Raw genomic sequence first — 25,249 nt, 5'->3', positions numbered from 1 at the left:
TGGTGAAATGAAGAACGTGCTCCTCGGAATAACACAAGCCCCAAAATTGTCATTAAAAAGCCCTTCTGGATTTTTGCATATGAACTGCAGCGCCTGTAACTCCTAGCTTCTGTAGCGACTATATTGCAATGAGAAAAAACTTAAACTCGATGAACAATTTTTTTTTAAAAAAAGTCATATTTAATCTACTTTGTTTTTGGCTAAAATAATACCAGCTCTTTTTCATTAATCATCGCAAATCCTCACTTACTACAAGTAAACCTTTTATTTGAGAGAGCCCGCTTAGGGCTTTTCAGCTGTCAGCTACAACTCTGCATGCCAATTTCCACAGAGACGCCTCATCCCGTGCACTTGTGCATACACATTTAATAGGAAAGCATGAACAGTACACATTGTAATTGGGACAGGCACTTACTTTTCATCCACGTGAAGGCTTGGGGAGCACTTGATTGCTAGCCATGTTTTCCAATGTATATGTCGCACTTTGTAAACCTGCCCAAATCCACCTGAACCAATCTTCTCCCAGCTAACAAATTCACTGGAATCGAAGGTTTTCAGCAGCCCCATTTCCCAATGGGAACTGCTTTCCTTTTCCATGGTGTCCTCTTATTCCTCCCAGGGTGATTTCTCTAGTCACTTGAGAATTTCTGACAGACTGCTTCCCTCTCTTCCAGTCCCCACTTGTTTGCTGCTCTGCCTTTCCCTACCCAGGTGACTAAGGTGTATTCATTAACCAAACAATTACATCACTTCCTGAGTTCACTTCTTGCTGCTGTGCTATGTAATCTGAGCAGACACAACAGTTCCAATCAAACAAGCCGTTCCAAGTGTGGGTGTAGTTAGGAATCTTTACTGGACAAAGGATATAAAACTGTTCTGGAAAAAGTAAATTCACAGCTATCCTTTTGTGTATATTTGCTTTATCTGTCTTAGTGATAGACAAACATCCCTACATTTCCCTGGAGCACTAAGCAACTTTTTCCCCCTCATTGTCACATCCCTAAAAACAAAACAATACTGAATAGCCACCTCAATCCTAACTCATCAGCATAGTTCTAAGGGTAATTTATAACTGTTATATTATTTCCCCCTCACTTAATAGAAAACTACATGCAGTATGCATGTGTACCATCATCTGAAACCAATAAGAGTATATTAAATATGAAAAAGTAACTTCTTCCTCCTTAGATTTCAAGGCTCCTTATCCCCCAATAGCCATATCAGTTAAAAAAGAAGCTTCTGATCTTGCAGAGTCTTACACATTTGCTTAACTTTACGCACTTGAGTAATCCCATTGATTTAAACAGGATTACTCATGTTTAAAGATAAGCAGCTGTGTTAGTCTTTGCAGCATCAGGGCCAGATATATTAAACAAAACTGATTTCCTTGCCTAAATGACACACCTTATGCTATTAAAACTTAATAAAACTAGTTCAATGTTCACTTTTTATGTTGCATGTTTCAAAGAAAATGTACTAGTCTATTTTGTGGATTTTTTATAGCCATTTTATAGAACATTTCACTTCCCAGTTCTCAGGTAAGAGCACAATGCTGAAGTGTTTGGTTTGCAGATATTGCAAGGAATAGATTTTCTCCTCACAGATTTTATGGCCAGAAAGAACCACTGTGGTCTGGTCTGACCTATTGCACAACACAGTCATTGTTGCCAACTTTTGTGATTGTATTGCAAATCACACATTATTTGCCGTAGTCAGGTAATTACATGAGAATCTCAGGCTTCATTTTTAAAATAAGTTAAGTTTGCAACCCTCATGGTCCTGGAGAAAAGTTTGTAAATGTGACCCCTAAACACTCAAAAACTAGAAGGAAATAAAAAGAACCCAATATTTTTAAATCTCCTTATTTTTAAGCCAATGATGATTTGGGGAGTCTGACACATTAATTTTTAATAATTCGGGTTGGTAGTATTGTAACAGAGCATACAGTGTCACCCAGGGAATTTTGTTCACCCCTGATTCTGCAAAGCTCTCCATGATGTATCCATCCATGAACAACAATTTGTTGGATTAGGTGTTTAAAAAAATATATCAGGCTGAACAATGTTAAATCTTATTTAACTGGTCTTAGGTTTCATTAAAGCTTATTTTTAAAAAGTGTCAATTTTGGCCAAATTTGATCTGCCAATGTCAGGTGAGAATGTTTAATGTTTTAAACCTCTTATTACCAAGTACAATTTAGCCAAATTATATTGTAGATACTCTATCATTCATAAGATATCTCATCCATTACTTACCAAAACAGAACAATTGTCATTGATATGTCTGCATATACATTTCCTAGGACCAACCCTGTCATTTTAATAAAATTGTGGGTTTGGTTCAGCTGAGTTCTGACAAAAATAAATTGAGATGCACACAAAAATGTAACGTTTTAATCATAATGGGACAAATCCTGAAGTTGTTGCTCATGACCTGATCCTGCAAAGACTCTGAGGAGCACCATTGACTTCACAAGCATAAAGTTAAGCCCTTTTCTGATTAATTGAGGTCAATGGAAGTTTGCCTGAGTAGTAAAACTGGGAACCAGACAGTAGCTGTCTCCTCTGAGTGCGGTCAACCAGGTGGGATGCTAGGTGCCCCAACAGCCCCCATGGGAGAGCCAACCACAAACTTACAACAGTATGACTATGTCACTCTGGATTTGACAACTCTACTCCTCTGAGTGACATAGTTATACCAACCTAACCCACTATGTAGACAGCTCTATGTCAACAGGAGAAGTTCTCCCATCAACTTACAAGCATCTTCACTAAAGTGCTACAGTGGCAGCTTTTTAAATGTAGAACTGCCCTCAGTCAGTCTCTGGGCTTTCCTGAGGGCAGAGACTGCTCAGCTCCTTGTATCTTTCTCCTGACCATGGCACAAGGGGTAGGAAGCAGGGTCATGCTCAGTCCAGCCGGGGAGAATATGAGCTACACCCCCGAAGGAATATAGCAGAGGGCGTGTTTTCATTGCTTGCTTAGTCACTGGAAATAAAAGGCTAGATCCCCAAAGGGACTTAGGTGGTGTTGCAACACTGCATGGGAGGACAAGGCAGGAGTCTCTCATTTAACCTTTAGCCCAGTAGTTGGTGTATTCACTGAGGATGTAGGAGATCCTGGTTCAGTCCCTTCTGCTGCCTGATAAGGAGAAGGGAATTGAATAAGGACCTCCCACTCTCAGGGAATGCCTAACCACTGGACTACCAGAGTGAGTTTTGCTCTGCCTCAGTTAGAGACGAATGGCTTCAACAAGAGACATTGAGACCATGTCTACAGTAGCACTTATGTTGGCAAAACTTTTATTGCTCAGAGGTGTGAAAAAAACAACACACACCTGAGCAACAGATGCGAGCAAAACTTAGGTGCTCGTGTGCACAGAGTTATGTTGGTGGGAGACGCTCTCCCACCAACATAGCTACCGCTGCTTGTTGAGCTGGATTTATGAAGTTAATGGGAGAGATTTGTTGATGGGAGAGTTCTCTCCCATCGGCATAATGCAGGTACATGAGTGCTCTTACAGTGGCACAGCTGCATCGGTACAGCTGTCCCACTGTATGCTTGTAAGCATAGACATGGCCTGAGAAACCCCCACAATCAGAGTATCCCATACTTCCATGGTTGGGGCACTCACCTGGGAAGCAGGGAACCCTGTTCAAATCCGTTCTCACCAGGGAAATTGAACTGGGGTCCACAGGCACTGACTTTCATTTTTCTGGGTGGGTGCTCCACCCCCACTCCACCCTGAGATCCTGCCCCAATCTGCCCCTTCCTCCACCCAAGACTCCACCCTTGTTACACTTCTTCCTGCCCCTGAACAGGCCCAAAGCACCCACAGAGTCACTGCTTAGGCTAGGATCTCCCACATCCCAGGTGAGCTCTCTAACCACCAGCCTAAAGTTTATTGGGGTGGGTCTTGCCTCCCCCCACCCCTCCAGCTGTTGTGTATGGAGCTAGGTATGCCCCACAAGCAAGGTACATGGAGGCACACCTATCTTCCCCTGATTTGATGATTGCAGTGGGGTTTAGGAAGGAGACTGAGAATATGTACTGCTGCCTTGGGCAGGCTTCCACATGCCTGAGGCAGAAATGTAGGTGCCTAGAGAACTGTTATAGCAAAAACTTAGGTGCCAAGAGAGTTTAGGCACCTAGAGTTAGGTGGCAGCCAAGCAGGAGTTTTGTGGACACCAGTGGCGCTTAAATCTGGCCCTTAGGCACCCAAGTGCCTTTGCAGATCTAGTCCCAGTTCTCTCACTCATATTGTTAAACTCAATGCCATCTGGCAAAAAGCTACCAGTAGGCCCAACTAAAGTCCTCAGAAACGGGCTACCAATTTGGTCATTCTTCAAAATGTCCTGCTTTGTTTTCAGTTAAAAAAAGCAAGGGTCTGTTCAAGTGACAGCAAAGGTTTTATATCAGTCTCACACATCCACCCCTCTCTCATGGAGAGGTAATCTCCAGATCCAGCAGGGATATTATCTTGCAACCTGATGGGCAAAGGGCCAAATCTTGTCTCTACTCAAGCAACACTCTCAGTGAACTCACTGAGAGTATGGAGGTTTTGCTGGAGGAAGGGCAAATACTGTGGGATTTGACCCAAAGGGATGAAGGAAAAGAAATGAGGCAGTAGCCTTAATCCAAGCAGGGATTATCTGAGATATTGGGGGTGGAAGAAGGCAGTTGGTAACCTTTGTTATATTCTCTTTACTGTGGTGCTCTGCACATGAAAAATATAAGAGGTGTGAAGGTCACATGATGCAGGGCAACAATCAACATGCAAAGTCATCTCACAAAACAAATCTCTGATTTTTAAAGTGAATACCAGACTATTGAGGCTATTGTTCTGGCAGCTAGTGTTTGAACTATTTAATCTGGCAAATTAAATATCAAACACAAAATGTGTGCTACATCTATTAATTAGGGATAGCAGCCCAGTAGTCACCCAAATGAAGCCCTTTTCCATTTTGTCTTTGCAAAGATCTGTGTTTAAAAGGCAATTGTTTAAGGCATTTAAAAAAACAGCCTTAAAATGATTCAGGAACATCAAGTTTGGGATTTAAGGGCTTGTCTATACACAGAGTAGTTCTTGACTAACTCCACGTGTGATAAGCTCATTCTGAAATGACAATGCCTTGTTTCTGTGGCAGGACCCTAATATTGAACCCAGGCCCCCAAAATGGCATCCCTAGACTCCATGTCAGAGCGGTAACACTTTGCTTCTCCCCTTGATCAGCAGCATTAATGCTAAAGGTCTACAGCACCACAGCAGCCAAGCCCCCTGATTGGCTGGGCAGAAAGCATTACCAGTGGATACCTGGATTATACAACATCCCAACAGGCAGAGGAAGTTGTCTGAGCAACAGGCTATTGCTGCCCAGACCGCCTTGTTGTCCTGCTGTCTCGCCTGACTGTGCCTTGCCAGCTTGACTGACCTTGTCTCCCTGTCCTGCAACCTGGTCACTGACCCCTGTGAGAATTCCAGCCATTGCCCCAGGCTGCCTTTAATACCAATTGATCTCCCAGCTTCCAGACCACATGCACACCACATGACCATGGCTCCAGATTGACTCTAGTCTGCTTTGGCCACTGGGCGTTACATCCTGTTACTTTCACAGCATCTGGACAAAGACATTGGATAAAAACAAATACTTTTACTGGACACTTGCAACATAATACTAATTACTTAGAATTCAGAACATCACCTGAAAACCCCAAAACAGAGAGAGAGAAAACAGCCTGCTCTCCAATGCAGAGAAACATCAGTCACCATGCTTTAAACTCCCTTTCCAGACTGCCTGCTGGACAAACTTTGCTACAAAGCCTCTAACATGCAAATAGAACCCAGAAACCCCTCCCCTCTTAACATGATAGCTTGTAATTCTAACAGTCCACAACACTCCACAGTTCCTGCTTGGATTAAGAGTTAATCAGGAACAAATTCATGTGTAGACAAGCTGTTATCCAGCCTATGTAACCACACTATCTTATTAGTGTTACTCTTGCCCTCCCTCCTATTGTTTGTTGGGCTAACTTGTTTCTTGTCTTGAATTGGACCACAGTCATGGAATCAGATAAGACATTTGTGCCCTCAGAGAGCCCCAGTAAGTCAGAGCAATTTGCAGAATCAGGAGCTTAGACTGACTGTACACTCTTTGTGCAGCACTTAGTACAATGGGGCCTGTGGGCCCCAGTCCAATAATAATAAAGTAATATACAAACATTTGCCTGACTGGAATAATTGAGAACATTGTTAGAACTAAGCTAGTTACGATATTTTAGCAAAAATACGAGTTAACGGGGGGAGGGGGAAATCAATCCAGATGCACTTAGCTGAGAGCTAAAGAATGGTATACTGCAGTAGTGAAGGGTCAAGGCCTAAAAAAGCAGCCATATGAAACCAGGTCCTGTCTATTTTCGGATCAGGTGCCTGCCAGCTCCAGTCATGTTTAAATAGGAGTGTTGCTAACCAGGTTCCATCAGCATTTGTCTGATCAAAGCACAAAAGTCTTTTTCTGCAAAGAGCCATGTTATAAAATCATGCCATTAGAATTCAGTTAGCATGACTCTGAACCCCATGCAACCAAAGCCCTAGAAAACTACACAACACACGATTATTATGCACCAAAGCTGCTTTATTGTTAGTAGAAAGTTCTCTAAGGCCTGATCCTGCAACAGCACCTGCTTAACTTTATGGTGTGACAGTTACAGCAATTTCATGCAATATCTTACTACATTAAGTTTGTGTAAAGTTGTGGGCCAGAGATTAAATGTAAACCCATGGGGGAGGATGATTGCAGTCCTCCAGGAACTTAAAACAGTGGGGAGTGATTAGGCAAATTCACTCAGGTTGTAACACCTCTAGAAAGATACCACCACCTGGAGAGGTTCACGTATATTGGTTTGAAGTGGCTTCTCCAGATACCAACAGACAAAGAAAGGACTTTTGGATAAAGAGTTTGAATTGACTCAGGACCTTCTTTCTGATCCAGCAAATGGAAAGAATTTTCTGTCCAAGGCAGATCCTGAATCCTTAGTGAAGGGTTGGAAGGACTGACACTTGCCAGAACCTGAGTTTGGAGTGAGGGGTAGGTTCTTGCATTATTTTTAAAATGTTCTCTTTGTAATGCTTTTTCCTTAAGAATAAGTGTGCTTGCTTAGAAAGGCCTATGTGATAATTTATAACCACTGGCAATTACAGCAGTTCATAGCCTTCAAAGAGAAAGCAAAGCACAGACACGGTCCTGTTTAAGCAGTCTGGCTTGCTGGGGAACTGCCAGGATAGGCAAAAAACTGTGCAGCCTTGAAATACCCATCAAGAAGAAGAAAAATGAAGGTCTTTGTCCCCAGAAAGGTGATGCCAGAGGAGCCAGAAACCTAGACCCAATGCCCTTGCTGCACCACAGAGGTGAATACAGGTGCAGTTGCTCTGAACTGTGACATATGCACTATGATAACTTTACACACTGTGAGGCTAAGCACATGCAGGACTGGAGCCTAGAGAGCCAAATAATTTTGTGCACTCTAATTAATCAAGATTCATACTCCATAACATTACTAGTAAGCAATTACATTAAAATTAGCAAGGAAAATTCCTCCACCTTACAAACACATTCATATTTCACTATATCCAAAAATAAAAAGTGATCTAACACTGTTCTGCCTCGACTGACTTATTCCCATATTGGCTTTATTTTGAAGATCATGATGGGTGAGTTAGTTGTATAATATTGTTTCTTCCTAAGTAAAAGCCACAGTAGACAGCTACGTCCTGGTTTCTGGGTAGGGTACAGATGATGGTATGTGCCAGTGAAGGTTTCAAATAAGAGCACAGAGATTCTAATTTTTTGCCACCTAAAAAGGGAGCATTTTAGTCTTTTGGGCAATTTCATATGTACAATGTAAATATTTGTATGTCTTAGATGAGCATGATATTCTTTAACAAACACTTCACATGGCATTTTGCTGATAGGAAAGGGTACCTTTAACACCCAGGTAATGCACAGGAACTCTTTGGCCTTAAAGCACTGGAATTTTCCAGGATGCCAAACAAGTGAATTCTTTAGGGAGGGGAGACTTATAGACTCATAGACTCTAGGACTGGAAGGAACCTCGAGAGGTCATCGAGTCCAGTCCCCTGCCCTCATGGCTGGACCAAATACTGTCTAGACCATCCCTAATAGACATTTATCTAACCTACTCTTAAATATCTCCAGAGATGGAGATTCTACAACCTCCCTAGGCAATCTATTCCAGTGTTTAACTACCCTGACAGTTAGGAACTTTTTCCTAATGGCCAACCTAAATCTCCCTTGCTGCAGTTTAAGCCCATTGCTTCTTGTTCTATCATTGGAGGCTAAGGTGAACAAGTTTTCTCCCTCCTCCTGATGACACCCTTTTAGATACCTGAAAACTGCTATCAGGTCCCCTCTCAGTCTTCTCTTTTCCAAACTAAACAAACCCAATTCCTTCAGCCTTCCTTCATAGGTCATGTTCTCAAGACCTTTAATCATTCTTGTTGCTCTTCTCTGGACCCTCTCCAATTTCTCCACATCTTTCTTGAAATGCAGTACCCAGAACTGGACACAATACTCCAGTTGAGACCTAACCAGCACAGAGTAGAGCGGAAGAATTACTTCTCGTGTCTTGTTTACAACACACCTGTTAATGCATCCCAGAATCACGTTTGCTTTTTTTGCAACAGTATCACACTGTTGACTCATATTAAGTTGCGGTCTACTATGACCCCTAGATCTCTTTCTGCCATACTCCTTCCTAGACAGTCTCTTCCCATTCTGTATGTGTGAAACTGATTGTTCCTTCCTAGGTGGAGCACTTTGCATTTATCTTTATTGAACTTCATCCTGTTTACCTCAGACCATTTCTCCAATTTGTCCAGATCATTTTGAATTTTGACCCTGTCCTCCAAAGCAGTTGCAATCCCTCCCAGTTTGGTATCGTCCACAAACTTAATAAGCGTACTTTCTATGCCAACATCTAAATTGTTGATGAAGATATTGAACAGAACCGGTCCCAAAACAGACCCCTGCGGAACCCCACTTGTTATACCTTTCCAGCAGGATTGGGAGCCATTAACAACTACTCTCTGAGTACAGTTATCCAGCCAGTTGTGCACCCACCTTATAGTAGCCCCATCTAAATTGTACTTTCCTAGTTTATCTATAAGAATATCATGCGAGACTGTATCAAATGCCTTACTAAAGTCTAGGTATATCACATCCACCGCTTCTCCCTTATCCACAAGGCTCGTTATCCTATCAAAGAACGCTATCAGATTAGTTTGATATGATTTGCTCTTTACAAATCCATGCTGGCTATTCCCTATCACCTTACCACCTTCCAAGTGTTTGCAGATGATTTCTTTGATTACCTGCTCCATTATCTTCCCTGGCACAGAAGTTAAACTAACTGGTCTGTAGTTTTCTGGGTTGTTTTTATTTCCCTTTTTATAGATGAGCACTATATTTGCCCCCTTCCAGTCTTCTGGAATCTCCCCCGTCTCCCATGATTTCCCAGAGATAATAGCTAGAGGCTCAGATACCTCTTCTATTAACTCCTTGAGTATTCTAGGATGCATTTCATCAGGCCCTGGTGACTTGCAGGCATCTAACTTTTCTAAGTGATTTTTTACTTGCTCTTTTCTTATTTTCTCTTCTAAACCTACCCTCTTCCCGTAAGCATTCATTATACTAGACATTCCTTCAGACTTCTCAGTGAAGACCGAAACAAAGAAGTCATTAAGCATCTCTGCCATTTCCAAGTCTCCTGTTACTGTTTCCCCCTCCTCATTGAGCAGTGGGCCTACTCTGTCCTCAGTCTTCCTCTTGCTTCTAATGTATTGATAAAAAGTCTTCTTGTTTCCCTTTATTCCCATAGCTAATTTGAGTTCATTTTGTGCCTTTGCTTTTCTAATCTTCCTCTGCATTCCTGTGTTATTTGCCTATATTCATCCTTCGTGATCTGACCTAGTTTCCATTTTTTATATGATGCCTTTTTATTTTGTAGGTCACGCAAGATCTCAAGGGTAAGCCAAGGTGGTCTTTTGCCACATTTTCTATCTTTCCTAACCATCGGAATAACTTGCTTTTGGACCCTTAATAGCGTCCCTTTGAAAAACTGCCAACTTTCCTCAGTTGTTTTTCCCCTCAGTCTTAATTCCCATAGGACCTTACCTATCAGCTCTCTGAGCTTACCAAAATCCGCCTTCCTGAAATCCATTGTCTCTATTCTGCTGTACTCCCTTCTACCCTTCCTTAGAATTGCAAATTCTATGATTTCATGATCACTTTCACCCAAGCTTCCTTCTACTTTCAAATTCTCAACAAGTTCCTCTCTATTTGTTAAAATCAAGTCTAGAACAGCTTCCCCCCAGTAGCTTTTTCAACTTTCTGAAATAAAAAGTTGTCTGCAATGCAGTCCAGGAACTTATTGGATAGTCTGTGCCCCGCGGTGTTATTTTCCCAACATATATCTGGATAGTTGAAGTCCCCCATCACCACCAAATCTTGGGCTTTGGATGATTTTGTTAGTTGTTTGAAAAAAGCCTCATCCACCTCTTCCACCTGATTAGGTGGCCTGTAGTAGACTCCCAGCACGACATCACCTGTGTTTTTTACCCCTTTTAGCCTAACCCAGAGACTCTCCACACTTCCATCTCCTATGTCCATCTCCACTTCAGTCCAAGTGTGTACATTTTTAATATATAAGGCAACACCTCCTCCCTTTTTCCCCTGTCTATCCTTTCTGAGCAAGCTATACCCATCCACACCAACATTCCAGTCGTGTGTATTATCCCACCAAGTTTCAGTAATGCCAATAATGTCATAGTTGTATTTATTTATTAGCACTTCCAGTTCTTCCTGCTTATTACCCATACTTCTTGCATTTGTATATAGGCATCTAAGTTACTGGTTTGATCTTGCCTCCCAGCTTCGCCCTGACCCTCCTTCCTCTCTGCCATTATAGCCTGTGCTCCCTCCTTTTTCCAACCCATCTCCCAGGTCTTGTTCCCCACTTACCTGTGGGCTTTGCTCACCTGTCCCCGTCGAACCTAGTTTAAAGCCCTCCTTACTAGGTTAGCCAGTCTGTGCGCAAATAAGGCCTTTCCCCGCTTCGAAAGGTGAACGCCATCTCTTCCTAGCAGTCCTTCCTCGAATAGCATCCTGTGGTCGAGGAGAGAAAGGTACATTCACTAACTCTAAAGTGACAGTAAAGCTACCTCACTGCAGTCTGGCCATGGTTCTAGAACTCAGAGAGCCACCATTTATGCTGTCAAACCAGCTACTACCTCCAAATTGTCCCTTTCTGGCAATGACCCTGGGAGATAGGACAAGAATTCCACATGGGTCTGGATCTCCTAGGTAACTTGTTGAAATGTCCACTCACTGAGGGCCCTAGCTCCTTACAGCTGCCTGATAATGAGCAGAGGCATTTGAAATCAAAGGTGCAAAAAAAGCCTGGGAACTTGATTTGGGCACTTTCTGCCATTTAATGTTTTGTACATTAACTTTTTTCTTTTGAAGAAAAGCTTATGAATCTAGAACAACATTCCAGGAATCTCACTCTGAAGCCTAAAATGCCAGCTGAGTCAGTGTGAAGTGATGGAAACTTCTGCAAGTAGGGTTGAGAGCTCTTTGTGTTCAGAGCATCACCAGGTTGGTTCATCATTGGGTTTCACTGTCTGTTAACATCTAGTTTTTAAGTTCTTAGCCATTTTCACTTTATGAATTACACCTGTGCACTGTACAGCTACGATAAGGTAGGTATCCATGCTATGCAAAAGTCCCAGACCACTGTGATATCAGAGGTAACTCAGCCAATCACCACCAATATGCTATGTGGATGCTAGTTTCATCTGTTGCATGAGGGAGACTGTTCTTCAGAATCATCCACACAGCAGCAACACAGCCCAGTGCTGCCTGGGCGAGAGGGCAAGTAGGGAAATTTGCCCCAGGCCCCACAGGGGCCCCCATGAGAATACGGTATTCTATAGTATTGCAACTTTTTCTTAATGGAAGGGGCCCTCAAAATTGCTTTTCCCCAGGCCCCCTGAATCCTCTGGGCAGCCCTGACACAGCCAGCACACATGATAATTCAAAAGACACATAGCCCCTCACTGCAGCACACACCCCTCATTGTCCACCCACACCCACACAAATCCACACAACACAGCCCACCCACACTCATTTTAACCCCAAATATCACTCTGGAGCCTACTCTGTCTGTTGGGTCAGTGTGAAGCAATAGAAGCAGCTACACACATGGTTGAGCTCTTTGTTTATTTAGAATCCCTCCATGTTCAATCATCACTGGTATTCACAATTTATTACCATTCAGCTGTTAATTTCTCAGCCAAGTTACACCTGTGCAACAGCACAAAAGTTAAGTCATAGGTGACTTCAGTACTTTTGAGACATGCCCCACTGACAGCACTGGAGAAAAGACTGCCTCCCACAGAATAGGCACAGCAGGGGCAGCAGCACTGTAAGTGAGGCTCCCTAAGGTGACCAGACAGCAAGTGTGAAAAATCAGGACGGGGTGGGGGGTAATAGCAGCCTATATAAGAAAAAGACCCCAAAATCAGGACTGTCCCTATAAAATCAGGACATCTGGTCATCCTAAGACTCCCAAGCAGTACCGTGGGCTACCAACACATAGTCATCGCTATCTACTTGTTTAAAATTCAGTCATGTAGCAAAATTCCAGCTTCTGATAGAGTTATAAATGAGTTGACCGGCCCCTTAGCTCTTACCTCAGAGCCTAGATGAGTAAAAGGGCTCCTGATGATCAGTTCTTAGAGGATGTAACTTTGGGGGTCAGCTTGCAGCTGTGCTCCTCAGAACTGACTCCCTTAGAACCATCTCAGAGTCAGCTTCCCACAAAAAAAAAAAAAAAAAAAAAGTCTTCAGCTCTCTTATAAACTGCTTGAGGTGCCCTACCCATGCCAGGTGTTTCAAACTGGGTCATTTAGCAAGCCTGCTCCAGGTCTCCTGCAGGCAGATCTCTCACAAGTCCCTTTAGATAATGTGTCCTGATTTATTTTAATTGCTGTTTTTCTATACAGAAGTGTATAGAAATAAGTTGACTGATTGTCTGACTATAATGGAGAAATAGTGCAAAGGACTGTGTACAAAATGCTAAGTACCTAAAATAAACATACTGAGAGAGAGAAAGCGAGAGAGAGACAGCACTTTTAAATGTGCTTAATTTTACTAGTGAGATTTAAATTAAGCACATGTCTATGTGTTTGCAGGATTGGAGCCGAATTTCTTTCAGCTCTAGTCATCTCAAAGGTTACTTGTTAACTATAGCAGGTACAGTATTTTCACACAAGTGTTTTTTTTCAAGCTGATGTCCCTATAATAACTATAGGTGTCAATTAAAGAAACTTTCATCCTGGGGATGATACATGAGCATGTGTTTGCCAGACTGGCAGCTAGACATTGATGTATATTTAACTTGCACAAACAGTACTTATTCAGCACATTATGTTAGCTTTCCCTAACCCTGACAGGACTCATTTATTATCACACGGAAAAATGGATTTGGAAAACTTTCTCTGGTGTGTTTCTCCACCCTCTATTTCTCCACCTTCCCACTTGCTGTGGCTATTGCAAAGAAATCTCACTCCCTTAGTTATGTTCCATTGTCACTGACTTACATTTCCAAGTCATGCCAAAGAACAAGATTTTGTACTGCACTTCAACCTTTTCTTTCAGGATGATTCTCCTTTAAATATTACTCAATATACACGGAATAAAACAATCTGAAGTTTCTATGATTTCAGCTCTGCCCTATGCATCAAAGATCTGTGATATTAGGCTGCTATACTGTACTGTAAAACAGAATAGCAGGTATGGAACTACATGACCTTATAGTCCAAACCAATATATTGTTATACAGAATTTGGTCAAAAGTAGCCACAGACTTTGGGTGCCCAACATGTGACACCTTGGGTACCCATACATGCAGAGTACTCACATCTCCAGGTTAAGGCCCCAGTCCTGCAAACATTTATGCACATGCTCAGCTTTCCACATACTTAACAATCCCCTTAAATTAAAGTCAAGTAAAGATTTTAACTGAGCTGTTCACCAATGTAAAGAAAAGCAAGTGCATGTATCTTTGTAGGTTCAGGGAGTAAGTTAATGGAAGCTGTCTGTGCTCAGCATCCCGAAAACCATAGACTCATAGGTCAGAAGGGACCAATCTGATCATCTAGTCTGACCTCCTGCACAAGGCAGGCCACAGAACCCCACCCATCCAATTTTATAACAACCCCTATCCCAGGACCGAGTTATTGAAATCCTCAAAATTGGTTTGAAGACCTCAAGCTACAGAGAAACCACCAGCAAGCGACCCGTGCCCCATGCTATATGTTTCAGCCTGAGCACGCAAAAACTGAGGCATAAGATATCAATGATTGGTTTTGAAAATGTGAGGACCTTTATAGGCATTTTGATTGTGTTTTTTACTGTAATATTTGAACAAATAAACAAGCTGAAAGTAGGGAAATATGTTAGAGGTGTGGAAACTGAGGCACAGTTGGTGCAATCCACAAAGGTACTTAGGTGCCTAATTCTTGTTTTTAGACACCACTGAAATCCACAAAACTCCGGCTTGGTTGCCACCTATCCCTGTAGGCAACTAAATTCACTTGGTGCCTGTGTTTTTCCCTTTATAAATGTTCACTGCAGCTTCACTCTAGGTCCCAGGGAGCCTATCTTCTGCCTGAGCATACACTCTACAGCCTCATCATAGCCATCCGGGCACCTATCTCCTCAGCTCTAGAGCCACTCACACACTGGGATAAATAGGCATTTGGCTGCCCAAGACGTGTGGGTGGGGCCTGATGTGGTAGCAACCTCTAAGCATGCCTTCCAGATAGTCTCAGGTGAGGTCATACAAAAGCAAGTTCACCTGAGAGTAGCCAAGTCCTGTTCAAATCCCTTCTCCCACTTAGGAGAAGGGGGAACTTGAACTGGGGGGGGGCTCCCACATCCTGGGTGAATAGCCTATCCCCTAGGGCTATAAGGGAGTTACTCCTCTCTCCCAACCATTTTGTGTCAGGCCCCATATGCAACATAAGCCGCTGAAGGCCTATCTTCCCCCAGTTCCCAGCACCCTGGACTTATGCACCTATCTCTGAGAGAGGGGCAGAGCTTGGTGCACACCCCTCTCACCCACATCTCCCATCGGCTACCTTAAGCAGCTCCCCACCTAGTGCGCTGGCTTTGTGGATCAGAGTGTGAAGCCTCGAGCCCCATTCATTGTACAGGGAGCCTAGACACCTCATTCAGGCTTTGCGGATCGCAGTGGTGTTCTTGTGATTTTCTAGACGACTAAAAGTTAGAGTCTGAAACATTCATGGATCCCACCCAGAATGATTTGCTCCAGATCACAGGGGCAGCCTGTGTCAGAACTGGAACAGAACACTCCAGCTTTCTATTCCTATGCCTGACTCAGTAGACCATTCTTCCTCTTCATTTGCTTAACTTAATCCAGCACAGAAAAGATGGACTTGCCCAACAGTTTGATATTCTATTAAAATGCCTGTTGCAACACTAACATACCATGAACCAAAAGAAGGGAAAGCTAGTTCAAACATAATAATGACTGCAAACAGCATAGTTAGAGCAAGATCAGTATAAAAAAAGGGAATGAATCGTCACACTTGGGTCTCCCCCAAAATCTATTGTCATCACCTAATTGATGACCTAGCAACAAAAGACGGTTACTCACCTTTGTAACTGTTGTTCTTCGAGATGTGTTGCTCATATCCATTCCAGTTAGGTGTGCGCGCACCACATGCATGTTCGTCGGAAGATTTTTACCCTAGCAACCCCCGGTAGGTCGGCTGGGTCGCCCTCTGGAGTGGCGCCGCCATGGTGCCAGATATATACCCCTGCCGACCTGACCGCTCCTCAGTTCCTTCTTGCCGGTTACTCTGACAGTGGGGAAGAAGGACGGGTGTGGAATGGATATGAGCAACACATCTCGAAGAACAACAGTTACAAAGGTGAGTAACCGTCTTTTCTTCTTCGAGTGCTTGCTCATATCCATTCCAGTTAGGTGATTCCCAAGCCTTACCTAGGTGGTGGGGTCAGAGTGAGATGTCGCAGAGTGTAATACTGCGGAGCCAAAGGCTGCGTCATCCCTGGACTGCTGAACCAGGGCATAGTGAGAGGCGAAGGTGTGGACTGAGGACCAGGTAGCTGCGTGACATATCTCATGGATGGGCACGTGAGCCAGGAAAGCAGCAGATGAGGCTTGAGCCCTGGTAGAGTGGGCAGTGAGGTGGCTCGACGGAACATGAGCCAAGTCGTAACAGGTGCGGATGCACGATGTCACCTAGGATGAAATCCTCTGTAAGGAAAAGGGTAGGCCCTTCATACGCTCTGCCACCACGATGAAGAGTTGGGGAGTTCTGTGGAAGGGCTTTGTTCGCTCAATATAAAAAGTGAGCGCTCTACGGATGTCTAGGGAGTGCAGCTGTTGCTCCCTGTGCGATGAATGTGGCTTCGGGAAGAAGACCGGAAGGAAGATCTCCTGGTTAACATGGAAGGCCGATACCACTTTGGGGAGAAAGGCCAGGTGTGGTCGCAACTGCACCTTGTCCTTGTGGAACACAGTATATGGAGGGTCTGCCGTGAGAGCCCGGAGCTCGGAAACTTGTCTTGCCGATGTGATGGTGTCATAAACAGATAAGTAAGAGTTAATAGAACAGAAGTACTTCATATCTCTTTTGCCTGTAAAGGGTTAACAAGATCTGTGAGCCTGGCTGTCACCTGACCAGAGGACCAATCGGGACAGGATACTTTCAAATCTTGACGGAGGGAAGTTTGTGTGTATGCTGTTAGAATTTGGTCGTTGTTCTCTCTGGGTTCTGAGAGCGACCAGACGTGCAACCAGGTTTCTCTCCAATCTCTCTGATACAGTCTTTTATATGTCCAGAATAGTAAGTACTAGGTAGATAAAGCGAGTTAGGCTTATGTTTGTTTTCTTTATTTGCAAATGTGTATTTGGCTGGAAGGAGTTCAAATTTGTATTTTGCTGAAAGGATTTTAATTTGTACTTGTATACTTAGGCTGGGAGAGTATTCTCAGTGTCTATAGCTGAAAGACCCTGTAACATATTCCGTCTTAAATTTACAAAGATAATTTTTACTGTTTTTTCTTTCTTTAATTAAAAGCTTTTCTTGTTTAAGGATCTGATTGTTTTTTTAATTCTGGTGAGACCCCAGGGGACTGGGTCTGGATCCACCAGGGAATTGGTGGGGAGAAAGGAGGGAAGGGGGAGAGAGAGGTTATTTTCTCTTTGTATTAGGATTACTTTCTCTCTCAGGGAGAGTCTGGGAGGGGGAGAGAGAAGGAGGGGGGAAGGTGAATTTTCCTCTCTGTTTCAAGATTCAAGGAGTTTGAATCACAGTAATCTTCCAGGGTAACCCAGGGAGGGGAAGCCTGGGAGAGGCAATGGTGAGGGAAAGGGTTTTCTTTCCTTGTGTTAAGATCCAGAGGGACTGGGTCTTGGGGGTCCCCGGGCCAGGTTTTGGGGGGACCGGAGTGTACCAGGCACTGGAATTCCTGGTTGGTGGCAGCGCTACAAGTACTAAGCTGGTAATTGAGCTTAGAGGAATTCATGCTGGTACCCCATCTTTTGAATGCTAAGGTTCAGAGTGGGGGTTTATACCATGACAGATGGCCACGAGGAAAGCGGTTTTCCAGGACAGGTAGAGAAGAGAGCAAGTTGCTAATGGCTCGAATGGGGCCGACATAAGTCTGGTAAGAACCAGGTTGAGGTCCCAGATTGGGGCGGGGCGGCGTACCTGGGGGCATAGGCGCTCCAAGCCCTTGAGGAATCTAGATACCATAGGATGTGAAAACACCGAGCGGCCATTCTCCCCCCGGGTTGAAGGTAGAGATGGCCGCCAAGTGCACCCTCAAAGATGATACCGGTAGGCCCTGTTGTTTAAGGGACCAGAGGTAGTCCAAGATGGTGGGGATGGAGACCTCGGCAGGAAGAATGTTGTGCTCTCCACACCAGCATGTGAAATGCTTCCACTTGGCCAGATATGTTGCTCTAGTGGAAGGTTTTCTGCTACCCAAGAGTACTTGTTGCACTGGGGCAGAGCAACATAACTCAGATTGGGTCAACCACTCAGGAGCCATGCCGTGAGATGAAGGGACTGTAGGTCTGGGTGATGCAGTTTGCCGTGGTCCTGAGTTATCAGGTCCAGGTGAAGAGGTAGTGGGATAGGGTCGGCTATTGACAGGTCTAGCAACATGGTGTACCAGTGCTGCCTGGGCCATGCTGGAGCGATCATAATCAAGCGGGCTCTGTCCCTGCATGCTTTCAGCAGGACCTTGTGGATGAGCAGGAACGGTGGAAAAGCATATAGCAGGTGAGTCATCCACGGTATCAGGAAAGCACCCGCTATCGAACCCTGTGAGAGGCCTTGAAAGGAACAGAACATCTGGCATTTCCTGTTCTAGCGGGACACGAAGAGGTCTACACGGGGAAATCCCCACTTCAGGAAGACTGAAAGAATAATGTCCGGGTGAAGCGACCACTCGTGAGAAAGGAAGGATCTGCTGAGGCGATCCGCCAGAGTGTTCTGAACCCCCAGGAGAAAGGAGGCTATGAGGTCTATAGAGTGGGCTATACAAAAGTCCCAGCGTCGTTAGGCCTTCTGAGAAAGGGTGGAGGACCTTGTCCTGCCCTGTTTCTTTATATAGTACATGGCTGTTGTGTTGTCGGTGAATATTGACACACAACGGCCTTGCAAGTGCTGTTGGAACGCCTGGCAAACAAGGCGGACTGCTCTCAGCTCTCGGACATTGATGTGCAAGGCCAGTTCCTGAGATGACCCAAGGCCTTGCGTGCATAGATGCCCGAGGTGAGCACCCCAGCCGAGAGATGATGTGTCCATCGTCAGGGACGCAGAGGGCTGGGGTGGATGGAATGGCAGCCCTGCACACACCAGGGAGGGGGTCAGCCACCATTCGAAGGAGCCTAGGATGCTCGGGGGATGGTGATAATCATGTCTATGGCATCCCTGCCTGGTCGGTACACTGAGTTGAGCCACGATTGGAGGGGATGGAGGCGCAGTCTGGTGTATTTCATCACAAACGTGCAGGTCGCCATGTGACCCAGGAGACTGAGGCAAGTGCGAACTGAAGTCAACGGAGCAGCTTGCAGACTCTGGATGATGGCCACCATTGCCTGGAATCGGGGCAGCAATAAGCAGGCTCTGACGAGGTTGGAGTCCAGGGTGGCGCCAATGAAGTCTAGCCTCTGAGTGGGAATCAGAGTGGATTTTTCAGCATTGATCATTAGGCCTAGATGTAGGAAAAGGTCCTTGACAATGCCGACGTGATGGATCACTTGTGCCTCGGAGGTCCCTCGGATGAGTCAGTCATCTAGATACGGAAAAACGTGTATCCGGTGGCGGAGGTGGGCGGTGACTACAGCCATGCATTTCGCAAATACTCTTGGGGCTGTAGAGAGGCCGAACGGTAGGACCGTGAACTGAAAATGTTGGCAGTTGACTACGAACCGGAGGAACCTCCTGTGAGGTGGGTAGATGGCTATGTGAAAATACACATCTTTCATGTCGAGGGCGGCATAGCAGTCTCCAGGATCCAGGGATGGGATGATGGTCCCCAGGGATACCATATGGAACTTCAACTTTATCATGTATCTGTTGAGTTCCTGCAGATCCAGGATAGGTCTGATACCCCCCTTTGCCTTGGGGATTAGGAAGCAGCAGGAGTAAAACCCCATGCCCCATTCGTGTTCTGGTACTTCCTCTATGACTCCTTTGGCAAGGAACATCTGCACCTCCTGGAGGAGGAGCTGCTCATGAGAGGGGTCCCTGAAGAGGGACGAGGAAGGGGGATGGAAGGGAGGGAGTGAAATAAATTGGAGGTGGTACCCAAATTCCAGCATGCGTAAGACCCAGCGATCTGACGTTAGCCGGGACCACGCAGGGAGGAAAAGGGAGAGGCGGTTGGAGAAAGGAGGGAACGGATCCTTTGATACTGGTACGACGCCCTCGGGCGCACCTTCAAAAGGAGGGTTTTGGACCTGTGGGAGGTTTGGAAGGACCTTGGTTCTGGCCCCCTTTGTTGCCTGACTGCCTCCAGCGACTGGTTCTACCCCGCCTTCTAGCAAAGTCCTGTCTCTGTCTGGGCTGAGGGTAAGAGCGGTGTGGCTGGGGGCGGAAGGGCCTGCGCTGAGTCACTGGCGTGTGCATGCCTAGTGAGCGCATAATGACCCTGTTATCTTTTAGGCTTTGCAGTCTAGGGTCTGTCTTATTAGAGAATAGGCCTTGCCCTTCAAAGGGAAGGTCCTGGATTGTATGTTGGAGCTCCGGGGGAAGGCCTGAAACTTGCAGCCATGAGATATGCCTCATAGAAACCCAGAGGCTAGGGTCCTGGCCGCTGAGTCTGCGGCGTCCAGGGAAGCCTGGAGGGAAGTTCTAGTCACCTTTTTTGCCTTGTCCAGGATGGCCGCAAATTCCTGTTGGGAGTCCTGCAGGAGCAACTCCCTGAATTTGTCTGCCACCGCCCAGGTCTTATAATTGTAGCGGCTAAGGAGGGCTTGCTGATTAGCCACGCAGAGTTGGAGTGCCCCTGCAGAATAAACTTTGTGCCCCAGCAAGTCCATGCGCCTCGCATCTTTTGATTTCGGGGCTGGAGCCTGCTGGCCATGGCGTTCTCTCTCGTTGACCAACTGGACAACGAGGGAGCAAGGAGGGGGATGGATGGACATATAAGTATTCGTAGCCCTTGGAGGGCACCATAAATTTACGTTCCACTCCCCGGGCAGCAGGTGGGACCCAGGCCAGAGACTGTCAAATCGTGTTGGCATTGGCCTGGATCGTCCATATAAAGGGGAGGGCCACTCTCGTGGGGGCATCAGATGATAAAATGTCCACCACTGGGTCCTCTACCTCCAGGACCTCCTCCACTTGCAAGTTCATATTCTGTGCCACACACCTGAGGAGGTCCTGGTGGGCCCTCAGGTCAATTGGTGGAGGGCCTACAGACGACATTCCGGCTACCGCCTGGTCAGGGGAGGAGGATGAGGAGAGACCTGGGACAAGCGGGTCAGTGGAGGGCTCTTCTTGGTGGATAGCCTCTGTCTCCCTTGAGATCTGGGAGTCCTGTGGCTGGACCGATACTTCCTCCAAAGCAGAAGGAGGAAGGTGGCTTATAGTGGCTTCCGGCACCCAGTGTTCTGATGTGGCAGAGCGTGACGGGCCAGGATGTGCACCTTGGGCCTGATGATATGCCCAAGGTGTCCAGAATGCCCACTGATGAGGTCCGTGATCCTGAGCCTTGGGCTCATGGAATATCATGGCGGGCACATCGGCATCTCTGTCTTGGGCATACGCGCTGTCCGCCTGTGAAGACACGGACGGGTGCCAGGACGGCCAGGGAGGAGCTGAAAGACCATGGTAAGAGTCCCTCTCTCTCGCCGTTGGTGATCTCCTCGGCACCGGGGATCAGTACCTGGAGTCATACTGGTGCTGAGAGCGAGACCGGGACCTGTGACCGGCGTGGTGCTGGGAGGTCGACCTGGATCTCGAAGGTCTGCAGCAGGAATGGCTGCGAGAGTCGCGGTGCCAGGAGCAGTGCCGGGAGCTGGAGCGGTACCGAGAGTACCAGGCTGGAGGCCGAGACGTCGATCTATGCCACGAGTACGACCAGTACCGAATAGGCGAGCGGTGCTGGGACTGAGAGCGGCGTCAGGACCGTGATCGTCGATGAGACCGCAAACGGCACTGGGACCTGAATTGTGACTGGTGCTGGTCTGCCGAACCGACTGAAGGAGGTCTCATTACGGCTGGCTTGCCTCTGGAGTGTAATACCTGCACCAGCGGTGCTGGGGGCTGAGGCAGGACAGATTTCATCATGGCTATAAGGTCCCTGGATGTGGAGAATGTCTCCAGTGTAGAGGGGACCATAAGCTCAACCACAGGCCTCGATGGGGAGCTCTCAGGGACCGGAGTCGACGGCCCCCGCGGAACCGGAGTTGACGGTACCGAAGCAGTCGGTGCCGCGGCAGATGTAGGTGCCGGGCAGTCCAAACGAGGCTGCATCTGTGGCACCGAGGGCACAGAGGTAGTGGAGGACTTTGACCTCTTCTGCTTCGGGGAGAGAGATTGGTGCTGAGCAGGTCCCTGCGCCGGAGATGGCCGGTGCCACGGTGTCTTGGCGGTGCTGGCACGGTCCAGTGCCGGAGGAGTGCTGCTAGCAGAGTGCTCAGCGCTCGGTGCCGAGGACGGAGGGTTCAAAGCTGCCTCCAAGAGGAGATTCTTTAGGTGAAAGTCTCTCTCTTTCTTTGTCCTCGATTTAAATGCCTTGCAAATATGGCACTTATCTGTAATGTGTGATTCCCCCAAGGCACTTTAGATGAGAGTCGTGGGGATCGCTTGTGGGCATTGGCTTATGACAGGCCGAGCACGGTTTGAACCCCAGTGAACTAGGCATGGGCCCCGGCACCAGATGCGGGGAAGAGGCTAATGCCCAAACCCCACTGAACTATATATACTAACTATTTAAGAACTCTCAAACTAACTATAACTATATATAAAACCAACTATATACAACAAAGATAGCAAAGAAACAAGGAGTAGCTAGGGAAGTGGAGGACAGCTAAGCTGCACTCCACTGTTCCAACAACCGACATGGGCGGTAAGAAGGAACTGAGGAGCGGTCGGGTCGGCAGGGGTATATATCCGGCTCCATGACTGTGCCACTCCAGGGGGCGACCCAGCCGACCCTTCGGGGGTTGCTAGAGTAAAAATCTTCCGACGAACGTGCACGCAGCGCGCGCACACCTAACTGGAATGGATATGAGCAAGCACTCGAAGAAGAACTGATATTTTGTAGTAAGAGGGTAAATGTTTCTATACTTTAGCATACAAAGAATGCTTTGAACTTTATTTAGTACACTTCAATTTTATGTAATTATATTAAATATTAAAAGAACAGTAACATTGCAAAGTCAAGCACTCAGAAGTTCAGGAATGCCAGAAATAGTGCACTGAGTGAGGCAGAGGTTCTGTAGCAAAAATTATAGGTGATCACATAATTAAGGTTGCACAAGCAACCCTAATTCTGGAATTTCCTAACTTTTAAGTGCTTGACTTTGCAACCTTATATTCTTTTAACTTGTTGTTTCAAATGTTATATCCAATGTTTTTTTTTAAAAAAAAAGCAACAACAACAAAGAAATACGTTGTGTGAAAACATATTGACCTCTGCATGGGTCATCAGCAGAATTGGAACCTTTAGATCCACAGCACAAATTCCACCACTTGAGCTAAAGGAGCAACTAATAGTAGCAGTAGTATGTTGTCATTTTCTACATGGACCAATCACTAGAGAAGGGCTGAGATGCAGATTTTATCAGTGGGTTTCATACCCATTTGTTGACAACAGAAGAATGGTGAGATTGGAGAATTCTGGTTTTGCAGGTGAATATTCGCTAGTGGTACAGACTAGACCCTTCTTACCACCATTTCTCCACCCCCTCCATCAAGATTGACCCTTTCTTTCTTTCTCCCCTCCAACTAGTTCCTGTCCTAGCCATCTCCAAGCAGCCCCTTTCTGCCCTTTCCCACAACCATCACCCAAGGCTCCTGTCTTGGTTTTCCCTTTCCTGGCTCACTCCACTCTCTCCCCACCCCCACAAAAATTTCTTTTCACCCCTCTGCATTCCAGTTAGGCTGCATCCTTCACCTCCATTCTCCTGGGCACCAAAAAGGCAGGTATCAAGAGCACAGGAGAGAGTTTCTGTGCTCTCAGTTCTTGTGCCAGTCACCATAATAGTTTCTGCAGCCAGAAATAGTAATTTTAGGGGAAGTTCTACTCAGCCCTGCAGCCTTGGGAAGGAGCATGTTCCATCACTTTCTGGGAATAAAGCATGCTCAGTACAGACAGAATCTTCTGAGAATTTAGCTGCGAAATTCCAATAAGCCTCTACTGAGCATGTATGATTGTGATTTTTTTTTAGAGACTTATCATTAATGGGCAGATTTCCATGGGGATGGCAAAAGGCACATCCCTGACACCAGGCAGATGCCACTGCCAATTTTCAAATCCATACTTTTAAATTAAACAGTTGTAATAATACGTATAATATGAAGAAAACATTGTGTTTTTTCCTAACTGCATTCTTAGAAAGAGCTGGACTATTTTTGCTGATATTTTCCCTCAAAATCAGGCAAAGGTAGACATCTAGCATGAGAAATTTCAGTCAGAACTCTTAACATTTGGCAAACATATACACAACTCAAATCAGGACCTTATAATGGAAAGTGTTAGGAAACCTTAACTGTGTGTGTCACTACCGGCTCCGCCCACAATAACATGATCCTCAGATGAAGGGGGAACATATAAAAGTGCAAAATATGAATAAAATAAAACAAATGAATATTATTAAAAAAAATAACTGAAAACCAAAGTTGTTTCTATAGTATTAAGAAAAAATGTGCAGCTCTTGCTTCCCCACTGGGCTCCTCAAGCCCCTGAGTAAAGATTGCTGCTCTTCTACCATCTCCACTAACTCAGGCCTGGTCTACACTATACGTTTAAACTGAATTTAGCAGCATTAAACCGATTTAACCCTGCACCCGTCCACACAACAAGGCCCTTTATATCGATATAAAGGGCTCTTTAAACCAGTTTCTATACTCCTCCCCAACGAGAGGAGTAGCACTGAAATCGGTATTACCATATCGGATTAGGGTTAGTGTGGCTGCAAATCGACGGTATTGGCCTCTGGGCAGTATCCCACAGTGCACCACTGTGATCGCTCTGGACAGCAATCTGAACTCGGATGCACTGGCCAGGTAGACAGGAAAAGCCCTGTAAACTTTTGAATTACATTTCCTGTTTGCCCAGCGTGGGGCTCTGATCAGCACGGGTGACGATGCAGTCCCAAATCCAAAAAGAGCTCCAGCATGGATTGTACAGGAGATACTGGATCTGATCGCTGTATGGGGAGACAAATCTGTTCTATCACAGCTCCGTTACAGAAGATGAAATGCCAAAGCATTTGAAAAAAATCTCCAGGCTATGATACAGAGTCCACAGCACAGTGCTGTGTGACAAGCGTAACGAAAAGCCAAAGAATCAAATGGACGCTCATGGAGGGCCAGAGGGGGTACCAAGGACTCCAGCTATCCCACAGTCCTTGCAGTCTCCGAAAAGCATTTGCAT

The 25,249-nt window shown here is 45.7% G+C and overlaps 1 protein-coding gene across 1 annotated transcript in view; it reads right to left on the bottom strand.

Moving 5' to 3' along the window:
• Nucleotides 1–668, bottom strand: part of RIPK4 (receptor interacting serine/threonine kinase 4) — a 37,862-nt gene extending 37,194 nt beyond the window's left edge. The window contains exon 1 of the mRNA XM_030577329.1: nt 416–668. Coding sequence (XP_030433189.1) covers nt 416–597 — 182 coding nt within the window. The 5' untranslated portion in view covers nt 598–668. The remainder of the gene's footprint in view (nt 1–415) is intronic.
• Nucleotides 669–25,249: the final 24,581 nt, after the last annotated feature.

This window comes from Gopherus evgoodei, chromosome 1 (genome assembly GCF_007399415.2).
Source record: "Gopherus evgoodei ecotype Sinaloan lineage chromosome 1, rGopEvg1_v1.p, whole genome shotgun sequence".
NCBI classification, from domain to species: Eukaryota; Metazoa; Chordata; order Testudines; family Testudinidae; genus Gopherus; species Gopherus evgoodei.
This window is presented reverse-complemented; position numbering and strand designations above follow the sequence as displayed.